At 44.5% G+C, this 22,422-nt stretch overlaps 1 protein-coding gene across 3 annotated transcripts in view; it reads left to right on the top strand.

Moving 5' to 3' along the window:
- Window positions 1-10,318, top strand: part of UBQLN1 (ubiquilin 1) — a 62,553-nt gene extending 52,235 nt beyond the window's left edge. For 2 of the 3 annotated variants that reach the window (XM_070048911.1, XM_070048920.1), the window contains exons 7-11: window positions 341-483; window positions 3,771-3,854; window positions 5,027-5,142; window positions 5,662-5,830; window positions 8,360-10,318. In XM_070048911.1, the coding sequence (XP_069905012.1) occupies window positions 341-483; window positions 3,771-3,854; window positions 5,027-5,142; window positions 5,662-5,830; window positions 8,360-8,512 (665 nt within the window). In that variant the 3' untranslated portion in view covers window positions 8,513-10,318. The remainder of the gene's footprint in view (window positions 1-340; window positions 484-3,770; window positions 3,855-5,026; window positions 5,143-5,661; window positions 5,831-8,359) is intronic. The other variant, XM_070048916.1, reaches the window with a different exon arrangement.
- Window positions 10,319-22,422: the final 12,104 nt, after the last annotated feature.

Below are 22,422 nucleotides of genomic sequence, written 5' to 3'. Positions count from 1 at the left end.
TGCATTAGTATAAGAAGCAGAATAGCCAGCATTCTGACACTCCAGTACGGGATGGTGGTGTTGCAAGAGGTGGCTTAACCCTCTGCACCATGGCACCAGTGCCTGGCATGAGATTTCATCACACTGCTCAAATGGCATGCAGTTGAAAACTTCAGAATTACTTCCATGGAATATTTTCAGGCTCCTGTTGACCAATAAAATGAATTTGTTGATAAAAAGGACTAATGTGTTCATCTCTAGTTCTAATTCAGTATATATTTTAAAGCTGTAACTTTTGTTTTTGTATTTTTTCATAATATAATACCTTTTTTATTTTTATTTTCTAAAAACAAACTTTCAGCTAGTATGTTCAATACACCAGGAATGCAGAGCTTATTGCAACAAATAACTGAAAACCCACAACTTATGCAAAATATGTTGTCTGCCCCCTACATGAGAAGCATGATGCAGTCACTAAGCCAGAACCCGGACCTTGCTGCGCAGGTGAGTTTGGAATTGCTACTGAAAGAGCTGTGTAGTGTGCACTGAAATAGCCTGGTGCAGTAATGCTGATTTTGGCACATGGATGTTTTGTGTGCTTTCCTAACACACTGAAAATGTAGGTAAACTACCTCCAGTGTTGGGGGCCTTTTGTGTCTTTGCAGTAAATTAATAATTGATGTATAATTAAAAATTTTGTCCCTGCCAGTCATTGACTAGAAAGTCTACCATTCTTTGATGAAAAAACAAGTGCAGGTTTACTTTACATATGCGTGTATTGAGTTAGGAGATGACTAAAGTTTTGGATTGCTCTCTCTCGAGGATATAGTCTTCTGTGAAATGTAGCAGTTAAGAACAAAATTAATATTTTGAAATACTTTCATTTATTAGATCATTCAGATTATAGCACTCATTTTCAAAATGTCAGTTGTAAAACAGCCTGAAATTTTTTGTTAATGGCAGAGGGAGAACTTTTTGTTTTTAATTTAAAATTATTGAGAGTTATCTACTGGTTCATGCTCTAAATGCCCACAACAGCCAGGATGGACCTGAGTGGTTCTTAGAACCAGGAGCCGGGCACTCAGTCTAGGTCTCCTGCATGGACAGTGAGGACACAGTCCAGGTCCCCTGCATGGATGACAGGGAGGGACACCAGGACTTGAGCCATCAGTGCTGCCCCCCAGAGTTGCATTAGCAGGAAGCTGCAGTCGGGACTGGAGCTGGGTAAGGAACCTAGAGCTTCCAGTGTGGGTTGCGGCTTCTTTAACTTGGCTGAACTCTGCCCTCCAGACAGGGATTTGTAGGAATGATGTTCTCATTTGTTAAAGATTGCCCTCTCCCCCATTCCCCAATGTTAATATATTGGACCTAAGAGAACATAACTAAGAAAATCAGTGAATTTCAACACTGACTGAACGTTCAGTATCACTTGGGAACTTACAGTGCTTATGCTTAAACCTTTAATGGTGTTGGGTCCCTCCCCTCCCTTCCAGTTCCTTAGGTGATTTTGATGTACTCTCTAGGTTCAGCGCCCCTGGGTTTGAAATACTATTGAAAATGTGAATTAAGCCTTGAGTATCATTTATATTTGCTGCCTATGAAAAATGGCCTCTGTTGAGTGTAAAGAATTTGAGATATTTTCATTTATAGTTAATCCTATTTCTTAAATCACTTTGCTTTATTAAACATAATGGTTTTCATTTTCTAAAAGCTAGAACCATATTGATTCCATTATATAGCAGATGTTTTTGAGGTATAATTCTCACAACAATATTTGTGGAATTGGAAGTACAGGTTCTTAGGGTAATTTGTATATTTGAAATTTTGTATATTGTCGGTTCATTATGTGAAACTGTTTTATTCATATGAATATTATCAGACTGAGTTACAACTATATTAAGTGCTTGAACTCACCTTAATCAGAACCATTTTGGACAGTAAATTAAGCTAAAATGTTCGTATTTGTTTAAAATAAATGGAGAAAATATGTATGTACAGTAATCCTATTCAGCCTTAAATGTATGTTTAATAAAATTGAATGTGTGTATTTTGAAATCTGATTTAAAAACTCAATATATTTCATAACCTTATGTATAGGGCACCTCTAAACTTAAATTGAGCAATAAATACACTACTTAGGGTAACTTTGGAATAGATATTATGTCATTTAAATAGTTTCAGAATTGGAAACTTGGGACTTAAATGGGGTAAGCACATTCCTCACCAATTAAAATAGCAGTACTTTTACATTTATAAAGTGCCCTGAGTACTTACACATAGTGTTTTTTGTTGACAAAGAATGTTAGATGTGGATGTCTTATTTTAGCCAATTTAGAAACTTTTACAGTATATTTTGGTTATCAGAAGATTTTGCTTTGTAGCTTCTCTATTTTGCTTTTGATATTAAATATTCAAAAAAGAGTAGTGTAAAATCTATATTGTGATATAAACAGGTAAGTTAGGAAACAGCTTAATCAAATAAAATTATTTTCTGAGAAGGAATGAGTAAATTTAAAATTACATAATTTTTCTAATTGGTTTAAATGACATAAATCCTGAAGATAAATGTGGTAACTTCATTAATGTGTTTATAATTAAGAAGTATTTTACTGGAGACAGTAAAGAGACAAGTTTGTTGACCTCAAGTGGGTATTACTGGGAACTTACTGATCCCTTTGAAAGAAATACTATATATCTATCAACAATCAAACACTGTCTGGCATTTTTCTGTTTGGATTATTGTGTTGGAATTAAATGAGCCACTTTGCAGTAAGAGATTACCTGAAGGAGGGAGGGGAGAGTTCTCTGCTTCCAACATTTATATGTAATTGCTCTTATAAGCATGGCTGACTGCCTGAGGACAAGGCCCGTTTTCCTGTCCAGACTTTGGACAGGTCAATAGGTTGCCAGTTCAGCATTGTTAGGTGGAGTTTTCACTCCACCTGGAGCAAAATGATGTAAAATTTGTCTCTTGAAGCTAGGATAATTTATTAATTTCTGGTTATGCTGATTGTGTATTGAAATCTTATTTTTGAGTATCCAAAATCATGTGAATATTGGCCCTGACTTTTAAATTCTCAACACCTATTTGAAAGTTAGGAGATAATGTTAATTTTCCCATCTCTGGTGGTAGCGAGGTGAAATGCAGCTGCTAATCTTGGTGTTCTCAAATGGATTTACATCTCTCAGGTCTTACAGCATTTTAACACTTTCCCCAGAGACTGTCAGAGCTAGTTCTGGCCGATTTTCCTCCAGCAGCTCCATTTCTCTGGCAAGGTGGTTGCTGTTTTGTGGTATTATTTTTCTGGACCAAATATAGCTGTTTTGTAGGAGGCAGATAGATATAGTGGTTCCAGATCTGAATTTTTCTCTGTACTGGCCTCTTACGTGTGGAGGTTTCTGAGCAAGTTTCCTGTATTGATGTTTATGTTTATCCTGTCAGTGTAGCAGAACATGTTTCCTCGTGAAGCCAGTCACTCCCAATTTTCTTTCAAGGGCAAAAATTCACCTTTGCTCAAGGAAAAGTCTAAAATACGATTACTTTTATTTGTAGGGTATTGCATGTCATTATCATAATCGCCATTCTCATTGAGAGAAGATGTCGTGGTTTTGTTTTTTCCTGGAGATCTCTCTTGTGGATAATATTTTCCCTTTTCCTTTTTAATTTAGTTTCTACCTTCCTCCCTTTTAAGTGCCAGCTTGGGCACTTGTGGGAAGATAGAATATTAAACAAGGTACATTACTTGTTTCCGATATTTCCAGTTAAAATTGTTTGAACACTTGCCCCATAGATGATGCTGAATAATCCCCTATTTGCTGGAAATCCTCAGCTTCAAGAACAAATGAGACAACAGCTCCCAACTTTCCTTCAACAAGTGAGTAAGAAAAGATGCCAGCTGTCTTCAGTAATGATTTGCTTGAAACTTTGATGCTGACCACTTTCCTCGATCTTCTCTGGCTGATGGCAGAACAGAGACTGGAATAGGATATCCTGTCAGTTTGTAGAGAACTCAGCTTGATCTAACTGAACCCCATTTCACTGCTGATCTTTGACTCCTCTTTCTTAAACATAAATTCTGAGGGAAGAACCATTTTATTTTTTCTTTTGAGGACTTGGGATTTTGAATGCTTTGTTAATACCATACCATTTCCTTTCTCTTTACTAACATTGACGTGCTTCCTTCATGTTACGCTTTATGGTTTAACTAATCTCAAGTAACAGGAAAGAGCTACCCAGTCTTACTTTGCAAGGTTTGGTTTCTTTGTAATGTTTTAATTTTTCTCAAACTAGTAGAATGCCTGCCTTCCAAGGGGTAGATCTCAGTTCCTCAGATTTGGAGTTAGTAAAAGTGTTAGTGTCGTCAAATAAGGAAGATTCTATTTTTTAAAAAAGTACTTGAGATTGCCATGATATTTTATTATTTAAAAAAGATAAAAGAGGCATCGATCTTGGTATTTTGAAACTGGTAGCTCTAGGGCTTTATAGATTATGCAGATAATTCCCAGGCCTGTGAACCATTGTCCAAGGTTAGTTAGTGTCCTTGATCTATGGAAATGGTGTAAGTCTTCCTTTTTTGGTCAGTCAGGTGGTGTATATTTGGAAGCAGTGAGGCTAAACTCAGGACATCTGTATTAACTTCAGATTTGGAACTATTGTTTCAGAGTGTACATTAGTTGTAAACTTGTTACAGGTAACACTTGCTCAGGAGGAATGTGTGGCTTTCACAGTACTACCATGTGTATAACTTGTGTAGTTGGAGGTGTCTCTTGGAAATAATATTTGTAATCTCCTGTTGGAGCATGCGAGGAGTGGCGGCTTCCAGAGTGTCCACCATTATGGGAATGGCTTTGCTGATGGACTTGGGGAGGTCAGGTAGTGATTTGCTGTAAAAGAGGAAATGCTTGTTATTTTGGGAAAGAAACTAATGGATAACCAGTGTCCAGGAGTGAGGTTTTAGATTTTCTCTGAAAACACAAGTAAAGATATAAGAATTTACCTTCACTGATTTTAATTCCCTTGTAACCCTCGATTTTCTTTTTCCTTTAGATGCAGAATCCTGATACACTGTCAGCAATGTCAAACCCTAGAGCAATGCAGGCCTTGTTACAGATTCAGCAGGGTTTACAGACATTAGCAACAGAAGCCCCTGGCCTCATTCCGGGGTAAGTTTATTTGAGGAAGATTATGAAAGTGTATAATGGTTAACTTTCTCTGAGAATTTCAGGGTTAATATCATTCTGCCTTTTTTGGTTGTGATTATTTTTAGTTTTTTTTTTTTTTTTTTTAAGATGTATTTATTTGAAAGGCAGAGCCAAAGAGAGAGAGATTCTGCTGATTCATTCCCCAAATAGCTGCAATAGCCAGGGCAGGGCCAGGCTGTAGCCAGGAGCCAGGAGATTCTTCCCAGTCTCCCACATGAGTGGCAGGATTCCAAGCACTTGGGCCATCTTCTGCTTTTCCCAGGCCATTAGCAGGCAGCTGTATTGGAAGTGGGGCAGCTGGGACTTGAACCAGCACTCATATGGTGGCAGCTTAACACACTGCGCCACAGTGCAAGTTCCCAAATCAGAGTTTTCAGAATTACAAGTGTTTATTAAGAAGATAATTCAGTTAATAGTATGTTAAAACGTAACTGATTGACTCCTGTCCTCTAGTTTATGACCTGTTTGTTCTTCCTCTAGGTTTACTCCTGGCCTGGGGGCCTTGGGAAACACTGGAGGCTCTTCAGGAACCAATGGATCTAACACTACAGCCAGTGAGAACACAAGCCCCACAACAGGGACCACCGAACCTGGCCACCAACAGTTTATTCAACAGATGCTGCAGGCTCTTGCTGGAGTAAATCCTCAGGTAATAACTCTTTTCTGTTTATGGATAGTATTCTTTCATTTCATAAATTTCCAGAAAGAGAAAAAAGGGGGAAAGCACAGTCCTTAAGTGTATAGAGACTAATGAGAGGCACAGATTTAAAAGATACTGAGACTAGGGGCTAGTGTCTGCGTGAAAGACTGGCATCCCATTTGAGTGCCTGTTCAAGTCCCTGCTGTTCTATTTCTTTCTTTTATCTTTTTTTTTTTTTAATATTTATTTATTTGAAAGAGTTACACAGAGAGAAGGAGAGACGGAAAAAGAAAGGTCTTCCATCATTGGTTCACTCCCCAATTGGCCGCAGTGGTTGGAGCTGTGGCAATCCAAAGCCAGGAGCCAGGAGCTTCTTCTGGGTCTCCCATGCGGGTGCGGAGACCCAAGGACTTGGGGGCCATCTTCCACTGCTTTCCCAGGCCACAGCAGAGAGCAGGATCGGAAAAGAAGCAGCTGGGTCTCAAACTGACACAAATGGGATGCTAGCACTGTAGGCCGTGGCTTTACCTGCTACGCCACAGTGCCTGCCCCTCTACTTTCTACTTCAAATCCAATATGCTAATATGGGAAAGCAGCAAAAGGTGACCCGAATACGTGGGCCCCTGCCTCCCATGTTGGAGCCCAGGATGAAGTTTAGGCCATTTGGGGAATAAACCAACAGATGGGAGATCTCTTCCATCTCTCCATCTCTCTCTCTAACTCTGCCTTTCAAATAAATCTTTTAAAAAATACATTGGGGGCCAGCATTGTGGCATAGTGAGGTGAGCCACTGCCTGTGACACCAGCATCCCAATGGGCACCACTTCAGGGCCCAGCTGCTCCACTTCCCATCCAGCGCCCTGCTAATGGTCTGGGAAAGAGCGGGAGATGGCCCAGGTGCTTGGGCCCCTGCACCCATGTGGGAGCCCCAGATGAAGCTCCAGGCTCCTGGTTTTGGCCTGGCCTATCCCCAGCCATCGCAGCCATCTGGGAAGTAGACCAGCAGATGGAAGCCCTCTCTCTCTCTAACTGCCTTTCAAATAAATAAATCTTTAAAAAAAAAGTTGAAATTAAAAATAAATGTTACAAAAGTTGACTTTGGTGCTATATCAGACACGAAACAAAACATTTTTGTACTTGAAGAAATGCTACAAGGAATGTAATTTTTGAAGTTGCATTTTAAAATTATTAATTTTTGAAGTTCCTGTTGGAAAATCCATTTGAATTGAATATTGTTTAATGAAAGTTTGTCAGAGAAGAGTAGAAACTTGATTATCTTGAGCACATCCTGGACATATGTAGTCTTTGTATTTAGACTTTGAAAAACAATCCTGCTTACCTCACTCCATGTAACCGCAGCACTGCCCACCTGTAGTAACTTGTGTTACATATATATACCTCACAAATAAAGCTAAAAATATAGACTCTCCCCAATATTCTTGCATTGTAAACGTTTATTATCTTTAGAATAATCGTTTATAATGTACCATTATACAAAGGTGGTTGCCCCCAGACTTTACAAGCCTCATTTCTGAAGAAAGATGTGACGCAGCTGAGTCGTTAGGATTAAGAGTATAGTTTTGAGGCTGTAGGTTGGATGGCTGGTTCAGAAATGTAATCCACATTCTGAGCCTCATTGGAACTTTAAAATTCTATAGGTGAGCATGAGTGCGCTCCCATCTGCTGGTTCCCTCACCAAATATGACAGCTGGGCTGGACCATTGTCAGAACTGGGAGCCAGCGACTCATAGGTAGTAGGAACTTAATTGCCTGAGCCATCATTGTGCCTCCCAAGTCTGCAATAATAGGAAGCTGGAATCAGGAGCAAGGGGTTGAACCCAGGTATTCCCAGCGTGGGACACAAGCGTCTTAACTTCTAGACTAAACGCCTGCTCTAGGACACTGGTCAGTGGGAACTCTGAATTTACATATAAATGTCCAAGTTTTTCTGCATGTTCATGAGCATGTAAAGTAATGGTTGAAGTTTTTTTTTTTTACATCAGTTGTATGACCTAACTGGTTATTGTTTAGGTATAAACTAGACCATTTAAAATAACAAAGTAGAGGCGAGCATTTGGCGTAGTGGTCAATATGAAACTTTGGACACCCATATCCCGTATCTGAGATTCAAGTCTTGGCTCTACTCTGTGCTAATGCACACCCTGGGAAGGCAGCGGTTAATGGTTCAAGTACTTGGGTCCCTTCCACCTATATGGGACATGTGGATTCAGTTTCTGGCTCCTATTTTGGCCTGATCCGGCTTTAGCTATTGGCATTTCAGGAGTGAACCAGCTGATGGAATATCAATCCATTTGATTGATTGGTCTCTTCCTGCTTTTCAGATAGATTTTTCAAAAGCAACAAAATAAAGTGCTAATGTACATTTGTATACGTTGGAGGTGTTTCAAGAGAAAAGAGCGTTTTAAAACTGAACAAACCGACATATGTTATAAAAGAGCAGTTAAGTTTTAAAAAGTCATTTGTGTCTGACATGGACTGATTTCCCTTAGAATTTGATTCATTTTCCTTCTTTAACAGCTACAGAATCCAGAAGTCAGATTTCAGCAACAACTGGAACAACTCAGTGCAATGGGATTTTTGAACCGTGAAGCAAACTTGCAGGCGCTAATAGCAACAGGAGGTGACATCAACGCAGCTATTGAAAGGTTACTGGGCTCCCAGCCGTCATAGCAGCATTTCTGTATCTTGAAAAAATGTAATTTATTTTTGATAACGGCTCTTAAATCTTTAAAATACCTGCTTTATTTCATTTTGACTCTTGGAATTCTGTGCTGTTATAAACAAACCCAATATGATTGATTTTAAGGTGGAGTTCAGTAAGATGTGTGGGTTTTTCTGTGTTTTTCTTTTTTGGAACCGTGGGAATCAATGCTTTTTCATTTAAGGCTACTGCATGCATCAAACACTTCTGCATTTATTGTAATTTTTTTAAAACATCACCTTTTATAGTTGGGTGAACTGATTTTGGTCCTGCATCTGTCCAGTTTATTTGCTTTTTAAACATTAGCCTATGGTAGTAATTTATGTAGAATAAAAGCATTAAAAAGAAGCAAATCATTTGCGCTCTATAATTTGTGGTACAATATTGCTTATTGTGACTTTGGCATGTATTTTTGCAAACAGAATGCTGTAAGATTTATACTCCTGATGATTTTTGCTTTATTTGTATACAACACAGAGAATGCACCTTTCTAGAAACAAACTGCAGTATTTGACCCAAACACCTGTAATCACAAAAGTAAGAATAGGAAATGCTCTGAAAGCTGAGTATTTCCCAGTTGTATAGAATCTTACAGCATCTTTGGTAAACATCTCTCAGCAAAAGTGCCGGTTAGTCAGGTTCATTGGAAACTATAATAGAAAAGCTGATTTTGGCTGTCTGTTCAAGGACATTTAATTGTACAGACAACATCATGTAACATTGTCTCAGCATTCACAGAGTGACTGTAAATTATCTTACTCTTTGTGCAGACTGAAGGAGCACTGTAGTATACCCACAAATGCATTTGCCTAGGACTTTTCAGCTTCGCCCATAGGTAGTTTAGCAGGCATTACAATTTGTAATTGAAATGTTGCTTTCACTGAAAGTGTCTTGATGTTTCAGTTATTTTTAATTGCCATATACAAATAGGACTATCTTTTGGTTTATCAGTTTTCTCATGCACAGGCAATACATGAATTTAAAATGATTTGTGAGCCACTTGTTTCTGAAGTGTTTGGGTAGTTCTATTAAGAAATAGTTAAATATTGTGCTTTTCAGAGCCTCAGAGAAAGGGGAGTGGGGTGGGGGTGGGGTGGCGGAGTCTATCCTGGATTGGGCCAGCCTAAGTAATACTGGCAACCAAGATTCTGTTAGGATTTCTGTGCATATAGTGTAGTAATGAAGTATTCAGGGGTGAACAACAAAGAGCCGTTTTAACAATGTCGAATACATTTGGCTGTTCTATAGCCATTTTCTTCCCTCCCCACAGAAGTTCTGTTTGCCTAACTCTCAAACTGTCGGGGTGGTACATTCCTTTAGGACCAATTAAAACATAACTTCAGGGTCAGTAATATATTTGGCTGACTCTGGTTCAGTATTCTCTTAGGTCATTATATTATCTCATGTACAGTTACAGAAAATTAAAATGTTAAACTAAAATGAGTCAGACCAATAAAATCAAGGAAACTACAAGTTGAATTCCATTACTTTGATAAGTTGCTTGCTATTTGAAAAGGTTAGGATGCCGGGTTGCCCACCAGTCCATGCACTGTTCTGATGCTTCCCCCAGGAGGAGCGCATGCGTGACGGTCCGGCGGAGGCATGACGAGAGGAGGTTGCAGAGGAAGGGATTCATGTGTCTTTGCTCTTTTTGCCTTATGCCTCAGTCTGGTTTAAAAGCTTGTGTATGGTGAATGGTGGGACAGTGTGGGACAGTGTCATAACCAATTTGATGATTTATTAATCACAAAATAACAATAAATCTCTAGCTTTTACACTTGGTTTGTCTTGCCTCTTTTGTAGAAGGAAAAAGATAACCTTCAATTTATTATCTCTAACCATGTCTTTAAAAAGGCTTATTGCCGTCTATTTACCCCAGCTTGATGTTTTGATTATCCTTTAGTAGATTTTCAGGCTTCCCTAAATAAAATGTTAGTACACTGTATGGTGGAGGCAGTTTGGGCTCCACTTGCTTCATTGATATCTGACCAGTTATTTATTTGACTTTGACAAAGGCATGATTTCTTACTATAAAAGTGGTAGTAAGATTGACAAGGGTGCACTGGACTGGGGGATGTTTCTTTCAGCTGCTCCTGCGGTCTTTTTTTTTTTTTTTTTATTGTCCATATAGTCATGCTACTATGGGATCCCACCCCCCCCACTTTTTTTTTTTTTTTTTTAATTTTAAAGATTTATTTATTTGAAAGGCAGAGTTAGAGGGGTTTTCCGTCCGCTGATTCACTCCCCAGATGCCCATGACAGCCTGGGCTGTGCTGATCCAGGAGCCAGGAGCTTCTTCTGGATCTCCCACATGGAATCAGGGGCCATCTTCTGCTGCTTCCCAGGCCACAGAGAGCTGGATCAGAAGTGGAGCAGCCGGGACTAGAACCAGCACCTCTGTGCGATGCCAGCACTGCATCCCACTAAGCCACAGCACCATCCCAACTGCTGCAGTCTTATAAACAGTTTTGTTGTTTATTTCTAAGCTGTTTATCTTAGATCTGATACAGATAGTTGCTGACTTACGATGCTTTGGCTCAGGACTTTTCAGCTTCGTGCTGGTGTGAAAACCATATGCATTCAGTAGAAATCATACCTCAGAGTTTGCACCTTGGTCTTTCCTGGACTAGTTCTGTATGGTGTGAGCCTCTCACGCTGTAGCTCCCAGTGGGCAGCACGGATGCTGTTTGCCTGTAACACTCCCTGCGGCATACGAAAGCTCACGGTTCTGGCTGGGCTCAGCTCTGAGTCTCTCTGGACCTTGCTCCCCCGAGATGGGTTTATTCTGAGTGACTCAGCCTTCCCCATCAACTGCTGCCTTCTTTTTCTCTATTCTCCGTGCACTGTTTTGCTCCGCTTTTATTTCATTTTTCTGCTCTGAAAATGTCGTAGTGGTGAGATGAGATGTTCCCCCTCAGTTCCTCTGTGTGTTTGCTCATCAGCAAACCTTGCCTTGGTCACATTTGTTGAATGTCAGATTTCTTCTTCGTTGCTCACAGCATGGCAGGAATAAAACAGGACTGTATCCACATGGGCTAACGTCATAGAATATAGGAGGACAGCAGGACACCGATTGCTGCCATGTGAGCAGTCCTTGGGTGGACAGTTCAGCATGGGGAAGCGGCGAGGCCAGGGTGAAGATGCTCTGTAGGGTATTCAGATAAGGTTTCACTGAGGAGATAATTAAATATTGGAGTGGGGAAGGCGGGGACAGCTACTTACAAGATGCTGAAAATGAGTGTTGTGAATATGGTGTCGTCTACAAGGAGTCCAGTGTGGCTGCGTGCAAGGTGAGCTAGGGAGAAAGCAGTGTGGGGAATAAGGTAGGGGAGGTGGAGGGTGGTGCTGCTGTCTGCCACAGAGGATTTACTGATACATCACTCCCAGAGTTTGTGATGAGTCGCTCTGGGATTTGGGATTGGGGGAATTCACATTTCTAATAAGTTTTTTTTTTTTTCTCAATTATTTATTTGAGAGGCAGAGGTTATAGACAGAGAGTAGAGTTCTCTGCTGGTTCACTTCCCCAGATTGGCTGGAATGGCTGAAGTTGGGCTGATCCGAAGCCAGGAGCTTCTTCCAGGTCTCCAGCTTGGGCCATCTTCCACTGCTGTCCCAGGCCATTAGCAGGGAGCTAGATTAGAAGTAGAGCAGCCAGGACATGAACTGGAGCTAATATGGGAAGCCAGCACTGCAGGCAGAGGCCCTCTAACAAGTTCTGAAGTGAGAACTACGGGACTAGAGGAAGCAGGACATAAGCAAGCAGACTTGGGAGCAAACAATCAGCTGAGAGATAAGAGGTGCTTGGGCTGGGTTGCTAACAGTCATCGTATTTGGGGAACATTTAGAAGGTAGAGCCACTAGGACTCACTGATAATGGAAGTATGAGGTTAAGAGTGGAAGAGCAGTCAGGCAAGGCCAGTAAGGCAGAGGGGAGGACGGGGGCGTGTGGGCCGCGGGGGTGGTCTGGACGTGTGCAGTTGGGCCTGCTTGCCTGCACACAGAGGTGTTCTGTGCTGAGAAGGCAGTTGGAGGGCTACAGAGGAGCAGGGGCGCAGTGAGAAGTGGGAGAGGTCCTGAACGCCAGTGGAGAAGCAGGTTTTCAGGACTCTTACACACTGCTGCTTCAAGGACTCCCCGCGAGTGGATTTAATGCAGGGCTGTGTCCACACCATTGGTGAGTGGGGCCTTAGAGTGGTGAGTAGGAAGATACCAGGGCTTTTGACTGTGACAGAAGGAACTGGTTATTTGGCTGTGAGCGCCTTCTCTTTGGGAAACAATCTCTCCAAAGGAAGTGTGCTTTTTTTTTTTTTTTTTTTACTTCTATCATATGGTAAAAAGCATAGTGAGCTGGGTGTGACCCCTCTGGGGAAGACCTATGGTTTTTATTTATTTTTTTAATTGTGGGTAGAAATGGAACATAGAATTTACAGTTTATTTCAAAGAGTATGATTTGGTGACATTAAGTACATTTATGGTGTTGTACAACCATCACCCCATCACCCCAATAGCAAACCCTACAGCTGTTAAAGTCACTTCTTAGTACCCCGCTTGAGAACTCGGGGCCTTTGGCAGCCACTAACAGGCCTTGTGTCTGTGGGTTAGCTGCTCTGGGTATTGCATATGCTGTGGTTTCAGCATGTCCCCAAAGCTTCGTGTTTCAGGTTGGGTCCTCTGTGCGGCAGAGTATAGGTGATAGGAGTTTTAATAGGTAGAACCTAGTGGGAGATCATTTGGTGCCATGCTCTTGGAAAGGTTTAAGGTAGCTCTCAAAAAAAAAAAAAAAAAAGAAAAAGAAAAGAAAAAGCTTTGTTTGTTTATTTGAAAGGCAGAGTTCCTGAGGAAGAAGAAACAGAGGGGTCTTCCGTCTGCTGGTTAACTCCACAGATGGCCACAATGGCCGGGGCTGGGCCAGGCTGAAGCCAGTAGCTTCACTCCAGGTCTCCCTTGTGCATGGCAGAGACCCCATTAGTACCTGGGCCATCTCTCACTGCTTTCCCAAGTGCATGCGCAGGGAGCTGGATCAGAAGCGGAGCATCTGGGACTCAAAGCTGGTGCCCATGTGGCATGCCAGCCTTGCAGAAGGCGGCTTAACCTTGCTCTGCACCACCACGCCCTGACTAAGGGATCCTGAGTTAGTCCTGAGAGCGTTGCTGTGAAATGAGCACCTTGGTCTGTCTGCTCCTGTGATGCAGCCACTGCCTCGCTCGGCTGCTATTTTGATCCTATTCGTCATGAGGGCAAAGCTGAGCTCATGCTGGCACCGTGCCCTTGAAACTCCAGAAGCGTGAGCTAAATCTGTTCTTCAGTAACTGAGCCTCAGGTATTTCTTTATAGCCACAGGAAACTGGACTAACACATCGTGTAAGAGGGGATGTATAACGTGTGCTCTTTGTATCTGGCCTCAGTCCCTTCATGTGTGTTTCCAGGGTCCCTCCATGTTGTGCCAGGTGTACTCACCCTCCATATCCATGGGGATCTGATTCCAGGACCTTCTGTGGCTACCAAAATCCAGGAGAGGTCAAGTCCCTTTTACAAAATGGGGTGGTATTGGCATATAACGTGTGCACATCCTCCTGTGCACTTAGAATTCTCTGTAGGTGGCTTACACCCAATATAGTGTAAATAGTTGTTACACTGTGTTGATCAGGAATAATGACCAAAAATCAGATGTGTATGTGTTCAGTACAGATGCAAGGTGTTTTCCAAATATTTTCTTTGGTTGCTTGAATCCCCAGATGCAGAACCCATGAAAGAGGGTTGATTTACTTCATTCTTATTTATGGGGGAATGGTATGCTGTGTGTGTGTGTATAATCATTTTACTTATTCATTGTTGTGAACATTGGCATACACAGTTTATTTTCGTTTCTTTTGGGTATATACCTAGAAGTGGAATTGCTGGACCATATTGCAGTTAGTTTTTAGCTTTCTTAGGAAGTGCCAAACAGTTTTCCACAGAGGCTGCCATTTTACTATCCTACCATCAGCTTCTCTACCTCCTTGTCAACACTTAATTTAAAAAAAAGTTGATGAAGATTTCTTTATTTGAAAAGCAGAGTTACAGAGGCAGAGGCTGACAGATCCTCCATCTGCTGGTTACTCCCCAGATACCTGCAATAGCCAGGCTACCCGTGGCAGGGGCCCAAGCACTTGAACCATCGTCGTTGGCTGCTGCTTGGTGCACGTTAGCAGGAAGCTGGATTGGAAGTGAAGGTGCCAAGACTGGAATTGGCGCTCTGGGATGGGGTGCAAATATCCTGAGTGCTGGCTTAGCCCGCTGCACCGTGGCACCCTCGGGTTTTTAGTTTTTTAAAGGACAGCCGTCCCAGAGGTGTGAAATGGCTTTGGTTTGCATTCCCCTAATGAGTTAGTGGACATGAACACCTTTTTCATGTTTATTGGCTCTCAGTGTGCCTTTGGAGAAACGTCTATTCAGAACGTTTGCCTGTTTCTAGTTGCATTGTTACCGAGTTGTAAGATGTCTTTATATGGTCTTGACATTAAACCCTTATATATGATTTGCAAGGTTTTCCTCTTTTTTCTATAGGTTGTCTTTTCACTCTTGATAATGTTAATTTTATTGAAGGTCAGTTTTCCTAATTTTTTCTTTATGTTGTTTGTGCTTTTGATGTTATAGCTTGCAGTTCATTGGCATACTCAAGGTTATGAAGATTTTCCCCTATGTTTTCTTCTAAGAAAGAGTTTTATAGCTTAAGCTCTTCTATTTAAGTCACTGGTCATTTGTTTATGATGTGAGGTTCGATTTGTAAATGGTTCTAGATATGCACAAGGAAGGCCAGATATTTACTGATTCCTACCCCTCCCCCGAAACAAAAAAGCAAGAACGGGACAAACAGTGCCTCAAAGAGAACCTGACCTGGTAACCAGATGTTAAAATGTTGCTGGTGGTAAACCATTTTTTTTAAAAAATTGATTTATTTATTTGAAAGAGTTACACACAGAGAGGAGAGGGAGAGAGAGAGAGAGAGAGAGAGAGAGAGAGAGGTCTTCCATCCGTTGGTTAAATCCCCATTTGGCCGTGATGGCCGGAGCTGTGCCAGTCCAAAGCCAGGAGCCAGGAGCTTCTTCCCGGCCTCCCACGTGGGTGCAGGTGCCCAAGGACTTGAGCCATCCTCTCCTGCTTTGCCAGGCCATAGCAGAGAGCTGGATTGGAAGTGGAGCAGCCTGGACTCGAACCGGCACCCATATGGGATGCTGGCACTGCAGGCGGTGGCTTTACCAGCTATGCCACAGCACCAGCCCCTAGACCATGTTTTTGACCAACTTGGTGTCTTTGATTTCCCAGATCAATCTTGAAATTCTCTGCTTGCTCCTCTTTGATTTCTGTCTCCATCCCACCTCCATACACCACCACCCGGTGTGACTTCCAGCCTCATCTCTTGATGAAGGTGTGACGTGTGGCAGCCACAGACATTAGACCTACTTGACACCCGTGTATTGTGTGCAGTCTCAGGGTGGCAGTGTGGGAAGTCCTCGCATCACATACCGGTGTTCTTCAGGCGGTGGATGTAAGCCACCTGAAACATTGATGAGCCAGCGATGCAGGGAGGTTAGGTGGTGATAGCTTTCTGGACACACTCAGGACACAAGCACTAGCTGAGGGCTGTGGGAAATGTTAATTAGAGTGACATTAAAGTCAAGTGAAACAAGATTAAAAAGTAAGGCCACCACCGTGGTTGTGAACCACTGATTCCAAGAAAACGGGAATGCATTAAGGATGTAAGGCAGTGTTTCTCAACTATATTGAGTGTAGACACCACATGGGCTCATGTGAAAAATGCATATCCTGGAGCCAGCGCCCACGGCACTGACACCCTATATGGGCACTGGCTTGAGTGCTGGCTGTATCACTTCCAAATCCAGCTCCCTGCTGATAGCCTGGGAAAAGCCACAGAAGATGGTCCAAGTCCTTGGGCCCCTGCACCCACGTGGGAGACCTGGAAGAAGCTCCTGGGTTTGGCCTGGCCATTGTGTCCATTTGGGGAGTAAACCAGCAGATGGAGTATCAGCTCTGTTTCTGTAACTCTGCCTTTGAAATAAGTAAATCTTTTAAAAATACTTATTCTGGTTCAAAATAAGTAGCTTGGGTGGACATTGTGCCTAGTGGCTAAAAACATGCCTGTTAAAATGCCTGCATCCCGTATCAATACCCAGGTTTGATTTCCAGCCCAGCTCCTGACTCCAGCTTCCTGCTTGCTGATGCAGGCCCATGGGAGACAGAGATTGAATTACTGGCCCCCAGCTTCAGCCTTGGCCGGGCCCCAGCTGATGTGGATATTTGGGAAGTGTAGCAGCAGGTATAAGCTCTTCTTGTCTCTGTCTGTCTGCCTTTGCTTCTCTGTTTATTTGGGAGGCAGTTACAGAGGGAGAGAGAGGTCTTCCATCCACTAGTTCACTCCCCAAATGGCCGCAATGGCTGGAGATGGGCCAGTGTGAAGCCAGGAGCTGCTTCTGAGTCTCCCACGTGGGTGCAGGGGCCCAAGCATTTTGGGGCTGTCCTCCACTGCTATCCCAGGCTGTTAGCAGCAAGCTGGATGGCAGTGGAGCAGCTGGGTCTAGAACTGGGGCCCGTATGGGATGCTAGCACCACAGGTGGAGGCTTTACCTACTACTTCATAGCTCCAGCTCCTCTCTGCCTTTCAAATTACACACGTACACACACTGAAAATGAATCAAAGACATACAGACATTAGCACTGAAGCTATAAGATGATGATAAAACGCTCAGAATAAAACATGGGTATAAATCTGTAGATAGGCTGCCAAATTCACAACCAACCAATGAAAAAATAGATTCCTTTGCATGTAAAAATGTGGGTGGTTTGAAAGAGATGATCAAAAATTGAGAACACCCTTCTTGTTTCTCTCCCTCTGTCACTCTGCCTCTCAATTAACTAAATAGAAAAAAAGCAAAGGCAAGGGCAGGCGTGGTGGCCCAGCAGGCCACCTGCTGCCTGGAATGCCCACATCTCACATCCGAGTGCAGTCCGAGCCCTGGCTACTCCACTTGGGATCCAGCTTCCTGCTAATGCATCCTGGAAGGAGCAGATGGTGCCTCGAGTTCTTGGGCCCCTACCACCGTGTGGGAGACCTGCATGGAGGTGCTGGCTTTGTGCTGTCCCAGCCCTGGGTGTTGCAGGCATTTGCAGAGTGAACCAGCAGATGGAAGATGGAGTGATCTCTGTCTGACGATCCCCCCATCACCACCACCTCCGTCCCTTCTTCCCTCTCTGCTTTCTGCCTTTCCAGTACAGTCTTGTAGAAAGTGAAAGAAAAAACAACACGAGCGATAAGACAGTATTGCAAGTTCTAGGTCCAAGAAAGAACTCCTGTGGGGCTGGCGCTGCGGTGCAGGTTAGTGCTGCCTGCGGCACCCGTAGCCCATAAACAGTAAACAGCAGAACTATAAGACTGCAGCAGCTGGCACAGCCTGCAGGGCTGGCATCCCATGTGGGTGCTGGTTCGAGTCCCGGCTGCTCCACTTCCCATCCAGCCCTCTGCTATGGCCTGGGAAAGCAGTGGGAGATGGCCCACGTCCTGGGGCCCCTGCACCCATGTAGGAGACCTGGAAGAGGCTCCTGACTCCTGTGTGGCCTGACCCAGTATTGGCCACTGCAGCCATCTGGGGAGTGAACCAGTGGATGGAAGATCCATCTCTCTGTACCTTGACTTTTCAAATAAATAAATCTTAAAAAAAAAAAAAAAAGTCTTGCAACCCAAAAAATCCACACACAAAAAATTCTCACATGTGAAGCTGTTCCTTCCCAGTCATTGGGAACATGCAAACCAAAGCCTTAAAAGAGATGCCCCTCCTGCCCCAGGGTGGCTGTAGTCTGAGGACTGCCCCGTGCTGCTGAGGAGGACCCGGAGAATCTGGAGCTCGCTCAGTTGTACAGTGCTGGCAGGAGTGCAGAGCACGCAGCCACCAGTGCAGCAGTGCGGCGGTTTCGCCAAAGCCTTCACTGCACGCTTAGCTCTTGACCCATCCATTCCATTATTTGATTATACGTGAGTATGCTTCAAAGCCTTCATGGAGAAAGGGAATTAAAATTTGTTTTGTTTTGGTAGAAGAAAATTTTTGAAATGATGTTTTTTCAAGCTTTTTTTTTTTTTTTTCCACAGACTTTTTGGAAAATCCTCTTGCTGTAGCTTGAAGTTTTTTGGGGTCGGTGCCATGGCTCACTTGGCTAATCCTCCACCTGTGGCGCCGGCATCCGATATGGGCGCCGGATTCTGTCCTGGTTGCTCCTCTTCCAGTCCAGCTCTCTGCTGTGGTCCGGGAGTACAGTGGAGGATGGCCCAAGTGCTTGGGCCCTGCACCCCATGGGAGACCAGGAGGAGGCGCCTGGCTCCTGCCATCATCCGATGGCAGTGCAGCACCGGCCGTAGTGGCCATTTAGTGGGTGAACCAATGGAAGGAAGACCTTTCTCTCTGTCTCTCTCTCTCTCACAGTCTATAACTCTACCTGTCAAATAAGTTAAAAAAAGTTTTTTGCACTCAAAGAAAGTCCCCTGAGCTTATTAAAGTCCCCTTGAATGTACCCTAATAGAAACACAAACATAACCCCTACAAAAACTTGTATACTAATGGCTGTAGCAGTGTCATAACAGCTCAAACAGTGGAAACAACCCAGATATCCATGAAGAGACCTGTGCCTTTCTATTATATGTGGCATATCCATAGAGTGGAATATTACTCAGCAAGAAAGAATGACAGACGGGTAGAAGATAAGGCCGGGACGTGTTTACGCTGGCCCTGGGACTCCTGTTGGCAGCTGTGTTTGCCACTGTTGGATGTGATAGAACTTCTCAAGGTCTTCACTTCTACATAAGTTAACCACAGGAGCCCCTGCTACAGCGGCGCAAGTGGCATGTGTAACACACTGCACAGCACTTGGCTCTGTGACCTCAGGGTGTAACCAGCTACCTACTCCGTGACAGTGGGGTCGAGGCCTTCTCTCTGCTTCCCCCTGACACTGAGGCTTCCTCTTCTGAGTGTACTAAATGCTGAATAGGATTCTAGCCAAGCTCTCTCTGGCAGTCTTGAAGTAAAAGTTGGCTCAGACTTCCTGGCTTCATGAGACGGTCATTTGGGTTGTATGTCACGTATGCCTCTTTTTTTTTTTTAAGAATTATTTTATTTGAGCCGGCACCGTGGCTCAATAGGCTAATCCTCCGCCTTGCGGCGCAGGCACACCAGGTTCTAGTCCTGGTTGGGGCGCCGGATTCTGTCCCGGTTGCCCCTCTTCCAGGTCAGCTCTCTGCTGTGGCCTGGGAGTGCAGTGGAGGATGGCCCAAGTGCTTGGGCCCTGCACCCCATGGGAGACCAGGATAAGCACCTGGCTCCTGGCTTTGGATCAGCGCAGTGCGCCGGCCGCGGCGGCCATTGGAGGGTGAACCAACGGCAAAGGAAGACCTTTCTCTCTGTCTCTCTCTCTCACTGTCCACTCTGCCTGTCAAAAAAAAAAAAAAGAAGAAGAAGAAGAAGAAGAAGAATGTATTTATTTGAAAGACAGAGTTACAGAGACAGGTAGAGCCAGAGAGAGAGAGGTCATCCATTCTGCTGGTTCACTCCCCAAATAACCACAATGGCCAGAGCTGAGCTGATCAGGAGCCAGAGGCTTCTTCCAGGTCTCCCACGTGGGTGCAGGGGCCCAAGGACCCGGGCCACAGCAGAGAGCTAGATAGGAAGAGGAGCAGTCACCTTGTTTGATTTAAATACCCTGTGATGCCTTCCCTCCCAACAGTATCCATTTAAACAAGCCTACAGCCTTGCCCCTCCCTCACAGTCACCCAACATGCACCAGATGCTTTAGGCCCATCTGACGGAGCTTCCCCCGTGTGTAATAAAGACCAGGAGGCCCAGCTGCTGCATGCGCGTGTGTGCCTGTCGTGGCTCCCCTATTAGATAAGGCATGCATTTTCCATTGCATCATGGTCTCCCATTTGCTGTGGAATGGAGAGAGTAAACGTGGATATTACAGCTCGAGCAGATAGAAGTCTGCCTGTTTAGTCTACTCCTGTTCTTGGGCTCCTGTCCACTGAGAAGCAGGGTGCTCACCAGAGCGTCCTCTGGAGAGGCACAGGGGTGAGCACTAGGTCGGAGGTGCCTGGTGAGTGTCTCAGAGCCCAGGATGGCCCAGTGAGTGTGGCAGGCAGTGCTGTAGCTGAAGGCCAGCTTTTCCTATTCCAGAGCCAGCTGCTCAGCAGGTTGCACGCTTCAGGGACCTCATCCTAGACCACTCTGATCTCACCTTGGCCGAGGGTGGCGGCTCCCACGCTCCTCCAGGGTGGAGACTGAGGCTGCCGTAGCTCCTCAGGCTCTGCTGGGGCTTGACGAGGATACCCAGGCCTGGAATGAGTTTCAGGTCCTGGCCTCAGCCCTCCGTATTGTCTCAGCTCTCACAACCACATGGGACAAGTGGTGGCCCACTTTACAGGAGAGGGACAGTATTTCACCCAGAGCTCCTTGGGTGTGGGGAAGGGAAGCCAGGGGCAGGGGGGACGTGCCAGGTGCTGTTCGCAGGACTGGGGTTTTGCCTGTTTTGAGCCACTGCAAATCGTTCTGTACTGGCCCTTCCAGGTGGGAAACAATGGCACTCTCCCAACCCCTGGCCAAGCCTGCACCTCTAGCAGCCGGACTGGGTCTCCCGTGTGTTTCTGCTGCCCGTGTCTGCTCTGGCCACCAGAGGGAAGTACTGGCTCCCACCTGGGCCTCCCTGAGGTCTGTTAGGATCGAAGCCGCAGCTGTCGACCACCAGACTCAATGCCTTTCTTCCTTCTTTAATAACAATTTTCTAATGCTCCCCCCCCATCTTAAATGACATTAACTGGAAACGGAATCTAAGCAAATAATAAATGTGATTGCTATCTTACCTCTAACATAAAGGAGACCTAAAGGTTAAGTACCGTCTGATAAATGAGTTTCAGCGTGTAGAGTCGGGCAGGGCTACACTGTGTGAGCACGGTGGAATGGTTAGATGCTGTCTCCATCCATGAGCCACAGAGGAATTACAAATGCAGGTGGATGTCAGTTGTGTCTTATTGGTGACAAATAAATTGCAAATACTTTGATAAGGTTAAAGGGAATGCAGTTGTCCTTTTATGGATGAGGTTATTGCATTCCAGAAAGTTTCAGTGTCACATTAAGATCTGCAAAAATGGCTCAGGTGCAGTGTCTGTTCCTTTAATGCTTCAGTAACATCAGCAGGATGTTTGAACATCTGTTCTCTGTTGTGGAGAACTGCCCAGGCCCTGCATGGAATCCAGCGCCCTGGGCCTTGCCCACGACATGCCAGCGCCCCTAGTCACTGAGAACATCCCTGCACACTTTTTTAAACATTTATTTAGCTAGTTATTTGAAAGGCAGAGAGAGAGAGAGAGAGGTCTTCCATCCACTGGTTCACTCCCCAAATGGCCACAACAGCCAGAGTTACGCCAATCAGGAGCCAAGAGCTTCTTCTAGGTCTCCCACATGGGGCATAAGGACCCAAGGACTTGGGCCATCTCCCACTGCTTTCCCAGGCCATAGCAGAGAGCTGGATCGGAAGTGGAGCAGCCGGGACTTGAACCGATGCCCATATGGGATGCCGGCACTGCAGGCGGCGGCTTTACCTGCTACACCACACAGCACCAGCTCCAGCCAACCCTACACATATCTAAAACTTCCCCCGAGGTGGGTGCTGTCCTCAGTGAGAAGCTCTGGCTTTGTGCCCCTGGGGGCTGGGAGCCTTTGCGTGTACCCTGGGGATGCTGAGCCTGTGTGTGTGCCTGCCGCTGCCGCACTGGGAGCCATCGAGCCCAGGCTGCCACCTTCCTTTCCCTCTCCTAGCTTGCCTGAGGGTGGGGGCAGCTGAATGA

The sequence above is a fragment of the Oryctolagus cuniculus genome, chromosome 1 (assembly GCF_964237555.1).
Source record: "Oryctolagus cuniculus chromosome 1, mOryCun1.1, whole genome shotgun sequence".
Taxonomy (NCBI): Eukaryota; Metazoa; Chordata; class Mammalia; order Lagomorpha; family Leporidae; genus Oryctolagus; species Oryctolagus cuniculus.
This window is presented reverse-complemented; position numbering and strand designations above follow the sequence as displayed.